Source organism: Diaphorina citri, unplaced genomic scaffold (genome assembly GCF_000475195.1).
Source record: "Diaphorina citri unplaced genomic scaffold, Diaci psyllid genome assembly version 1.1 scaffold1052, whole genome shotgun sequence".
Lineage (NCBI taxonomy): Eukaryota > Metazoa > Arthropoda > Insecta > Hemiptera > Psyllidae > Diaphorina > Diaphorina citri.
In genome coordinates, this window is record NW_007378481.1 from 86,829 (window position 1) to 92,243 (window position 5,415).

Consider the following 5,415-nt stretch of genomic DNA (forward strand, 5'->3'; position numbering starts at 1 on the left):
AACCCCCCCCCCCCCCCCCTTCCTCTCTATTCATCCTCCTTCCAAAATTTTCTACCTGTCTATTCTTCCAAATTCAAAAATCCCTCCCTCTTCCCTTTTCCTCTCTATTTCACTCCTTTTCCCTTTTCCTCTTTCCTCCTTCTTATCCCCCTTCTTTTCCATTTCATTCTTCTTTTTCTTCTCCCAAAATCTCGCTCTCCCCTTTTTTTCCTCTTTTTCTCTGCTTCCTTCTTCTTCATTTTCTCTGGTTCCTTCTTCTTCTTCTCCTCTTTCTTCTTCTTCCTCATTTTCTCTGGTTCCTTCATCTTCTTCTTCTCTTTCTTCTTCTTCCTCATTTTCTCTGGTTCCTTCTTCACTTTCTCTGCTTCCTTCTTCTTCTTCTTCTTCTTCTTCTTCTTCTTCCTCTTCTTCCTCATTTCTTTGCTTCCTCCGTCTTCTTCTTCCTCTTCTTCCTCATTTCTTTGCTTCCTCCGTCTTCTTCTTCCTCATTTTCTCTGATTCCTTCTTCTTGTTCTTCTTCCTCATTTCCTCTGCTTCCTTCTTGTTCTTCTTCCCTATTTTCTCTGCACCCTTCTTCTTCTTCCCTATTTTCTCTGCACCCTTCTTCTTCTTCCCTATTTTCTCTGCACCCTTCTTCTTCTTCTTCCTCATTTTCTCTGCACCCTTCTTCTTCTTCCCTATTTTCTCTGCACCCTTCTTCTTCTTCCCTATCATTTTCTCTTAGCCAGCCGTTCCGAGAACGAGCATTATCCGTTCAGGTTGAAATTCGATCTTGGGGGAGAGTCCTCCTTCCAACCACTAGTAAAAGAGGCTCCCTATAAAACCCAACAATCTGCCCCTGGTCTAGAGATCATGTAGCATGTAAAATATGAAACAACAAGGTTGTTAAGTGAAACATGCATAAAGGGGAGGGAAAATAGAGTTAGGGATGGAGAAATTGAGACTTAAGGAGGGAGAAACTGGGACTTGAGGGAGATTGAGTGGGAAAAAGAGGGAGTGGGACAAAATAGGAGGGAGAAAGGGAAATTGGGACTTCAGGAGGGAGATAGAGGGAAAAGGGAGAGCGTGGGAGAAAATAAGAGGGAGAAAGGGAGGAAAGTTTAAAAGGTTGCAGTTTGAAATTTTATCGCAGGAGCGTATTAGAAATTTTCGTGTCGATTAATAAGCACGTCAAGATAATATACCGGGTGAATCAGAAGATTATAATTATACAGGGAGAACGAAAAGCGCTTTAACGTCATTGTGCAACTGCTGATTATAATTATACAGGGAAAAAAAAGAGCTTTAAAGTTACTGCATAACTGCTGAGGTTTTTGGAAACGAGGGTCTTACCGTTCATTCGGCGATAAGCTATCCAACTCCAACTTCACCCAGCCTGAGAGGGATCGGAAAAAGCCAGCAGCTCGCGACTGCCCAGATGGTCACCCATTCGGATACCAACAGAGCACAAATGTTGACCCGTCATGGAAGAATCCTCCTCCTGGAGCAGAAGGCTACGAAAGTCCTTGGCGTTGTGTTCTTCACCTTCGTCATCCTATGGGCACCGTTCTTCATTCTCAACTTGATCCCGTCCATCTGCTCTCCCTGCGAGACCAAAATCCATCCGGGGATCTTTGAAGTCGCCACGTGGTTGGGCTACGCTAGCTCGATGGTGAACCCCATCTTCTACACCATCTTCAACAAGGTGTTCCGGACAGCGTTCAAGAAGGTCCTCCTGTGTCGGTATTGTGGTGAGAAGAATCGAAGGAGGAATAAGAAGCCTTGGTATCCGCCTTCCAATCCGAGCGTGAAGAGATTGTGAAAAATTGTCGGTCGTGTAGTCGTTAGAGAAATAGGCGCATTATACAGGGAGAACGAAAAGCGCTTTAACGTCACTGTAAAACTGCGAAGGTTTTTGGAAATGAGGGTTCCACCCACCATTCGGAGACAAGCTACCCGTCTCCTGACATTAACCTCACCCTACCTGAGTGGGAAAAGCCAGCAGCTCGCGACTGCCCACTCTTCCCAGATGGTCACCCATTCGGATACCAACAGAGCACAACTTTACTCAACTTCGGTGATCCATTTGTAACTGGCGAATTCAATGTGTTACGGCCGCTCGCCGCTGCCTTAAAGTGTGTCCAAACTCCAAACATATTCGACCGGCCGTCGATCGACATCTATCAACGAGGAAAATCTATGTTGTCGAGGCAGTATGAACGTGTCAGTCGACATCGATCGATTGCCGGTCGACTATGTGTGGACACACCATAACACAATGAAAATTCCATTAACACAATGAAAATTCCTTGCTCGATGTTTTTTGGTGCACCCACTATAAGCTCCTCTTTCACATCCTTGGAGAAAAGACGTACATAAGTGTGTGGACACACCATAACACAAATCGATAGATAGGCGGTCGACTATGTGTGGACACACCATAACACAAATCGATCGATAGGCGGTCGACTATGTGTGGACACACATTAACACAATGAAAATTCCTTGCTTGATGTTTTTTGGTGCACCCACTATAAGCTCCTCTTTCACATCCTTGGAGAAAAGACGTACATAAGCCTCAAGCCACGAGGATCACCAGTAGGCGTACTTTTCTGTTGATTTTGTAACATGATGTCAAGTAGTAAATTAATTACTACCTACCTAATAACAACATGTGATAGAAAGGTGTCTCCACACATAGTCAACGGCTATCGATCGATGTGAATTTATTGTGACTCGATGTATTGTGGATCGACTATGTTTGGACACACTTTAAAGTTGTCTTTATTTGTCTTCTAAATTTTCGAGGCGTACTTTTCTGTTGATTTTGTAACATTATTGATTTTGTAACATGATATCAAGTAGTAAATTAATTACATACTACCTAATAACAAGATGTGATAGAAAGGTGTGTCCACACATAGTCAACGGATGTGAATTTATTGTGACTCGATGTATTGTGGATCGACTATGTTTGGACACACTTTAAAGTTGTCTTTATTTGTCTTCTAAATTTTCTGACCTTTCAAAGGTAAAAATTAAACATTCAAGTAAAGACAATTTTATTCTATCCATCTTGTGGATTAAACGTAAAAGTTGTTTCATATACATATTTTGTAAATAAAAGTATTCTAGTAGATTTAGGTCCAGTATTAGCCCCATAGTCCAATTTTAAGAAACGATTTACGTCACAAACTCACAAATATTTGAAATATTGTTACCATACTACCATAGTTTATAAGAAAATCAGGAGAAATTGTGGCAAGGGCAAAGACGTCAGAGGCAAAATTGCGGGGGAAGAGAGCGAGAAGAATTTGAAAGGAAAGATATGAGGTTGGTGGAGGAGGAGAAGAAGGAGAAGGTAGAGGAGGAGAAAGAAGAAATGCAGAAGGAAGATGAAAACGAGGAAGACGAGAAGAAGGACAAACTGTAGGAGAAGGAGCTGGAGGGAGGAAAAGAAGGCGAAGGAAGAAGAGAAGGAGGAGGATAAGAAGAAGGCCAAACAATAGGAGAAAAAGGTGGAGGAAGGGGCAGAAGAAAAGAGGAAATGGAGGAGGAGTAAGAAGAAGAGGAGAAATTGGAGGAGAAGGAGCTGGAGGGAGGAAAAGAAGGCGAAGGAAGAAGAGAAGGAGGAGGAGGAAGAAGAAAAAATGCAGAAGGAAGAAGAGAAGGAGGAGGATAAGAAGAAGGCCAAACAATAGGAAAAAAGGTGGAGGAAGGGGCAGAAGAAAAGAGGAAATGGAGGAGGAGTAAGAAGAAGAGGAGAAATTGTGGCAAGCGCAAAGACGTCAGAGGCAAAATTGCGGGGGAAGAGAGCGAGAAGAATTTGAAAGGAAAGATATGAGGTAAAAATTTGAGATGGGCAAAAGAAAGAAGAATCATAATATGGAAAAGGCCAAAGAATCTAAAGATAGTGGAAGAAGGAAAGTGGAGACAAAAAAGAAGGAGAGTCAAAGAGGCTGGAAAATTAAGAGGTAAAAGAGAAAAGAAATGCAAGAGGTCGTAAATTCGAGAAGAGGGAAAGGCTATGGAGGCAATTTCAAGATGGGAGCCCCCTCCTGAGAATGCCTTACCCCCCCCCCCTCAAATTTACCCCATGAAGGGAAAGGCAAGTCTTAGAAGAGTATTTTCTAAACCTTAATTTTCAAATCCTTGTTAAGTTCGGTTTATTGATTTTTTATTTTTTCATCTTGATGGATTTTTACTGTCTGAACCAAAATTTTCTTTCTTCCGAAAAATTTCTCCCGATTTTTCCCCTGCCTTTGGATTACTGTATGTATAAAACAACACGTTTTTTTTTCTTCTTCTTTTTTTTCAAGGAGAGAGAGGAAGAGGGATTTTTGGGGAAGGGAGAGGAAGAAAGAGGGATTTTTGGGGAAAGGAGAGGGAGAGTGAGGGATTGTCACACACTTTTCGTCACAAAGCTTCGAACCAAAGTGATTTTTAAATCCCCTTAGAAGATTATTTAAAATAATAAGAATAAGAATAAGACGTCGCGGTTTAAAACACGAGAGAGAGAGAGAGAGAGAGAGAGAGAGAGAGAGAGAGAGAGAGAGAGAGAGAGCAAGAGCTACAGGCAGTATCCGGGCCAACAGTTCTCCACAACAGTATTCCAATCTACACCCGCACAGTTCTCAAGGTAAAGATAGTCCATTTTCCATTTGGCCCGACTGGCTTGGCTATTGGGGCCGAAGGATTTCTTTTTGTGTCACTCAAACTTGGTTAAAACAATGAGATTTGACCCTACAAACTTAAGTACAGAGATCTCAAGGTAAAGAAGAGTTCCTTGGTGATCCAACATGATCAAAGGTGATCCAACAAATGGTATACCTGTGTTGAGTACTTTGCCACATTTCGGTGGGTTGGTTCAAGTCTGTCATCTACGAATTATTGGTCTAAAAAATAAATAAATGGACAGCATTAAGCAAAAAAGAAACCATAAGGCAATTCCCCTTACGGATGATTCTTTTGTTCTTAATAATGTCCAAATGTTTTAAAAGATTTTGGCTGGCCACAAACATGTATCCGATGAAGCTTGGTTTCCTTGGGTTCTGAAGAAAAGAGATCAAAACTCTGGCCCATTTCTAAACAAACAAGTGGAAACTTAACGAAATAATAGTCTTTCCTTGCTGACTGGGAGTCCTTTTACTTATCTAAATCTACTTCTAAACAATCAAGTGAAAATTTCACGAAATAATAGCCTTCCTTGCTGACTGGGGGTCTTATGGGGGTCCTTTCAACTCCTTCATCTTAATTTTCAACTCCTCTTCACTTCCCAGGTTCCACAGACACGGAGCTCACAATGTTGGACACGCACGAACTATGGATTCCGGAATCTGAACCCACCCCGTCCACCATGTCCGCGTTGCAACACTTCGGCGCGGAAATGATCCGCCTCAGCCGCGGACTGGAGAGTGTCGGAGCGTCCTTTTCCAG

At 42.2% G+C, this 5,415-nt stretch overlaps 1 protein-coding gene across 1 annotated transcript in view; it reads right to left on the reverse strand.

Annotated features, from left to right (window-relative positions):
- Window positions 1–5,247: 5,247 nt before the first annotated feature.
- The window catches only part of LOC103513957 (26S proteasome non-ATPase regulatory subunit 1-like), a 31,164-nt gene continuing 30,996 nt past the window's right edge, over window positions 5,248–5,415 (reverse strand). Inside the window, exon 12 of the mRNA XM_026827040.1 lies at window positions 5,248–5,386. Coding sequence (XP_026682841.1) covers window positions 5,248–5,386 — 139 coding nt within the window. The remainder of the gene's footprint in view (window positions 5,387–5,415) is intronic.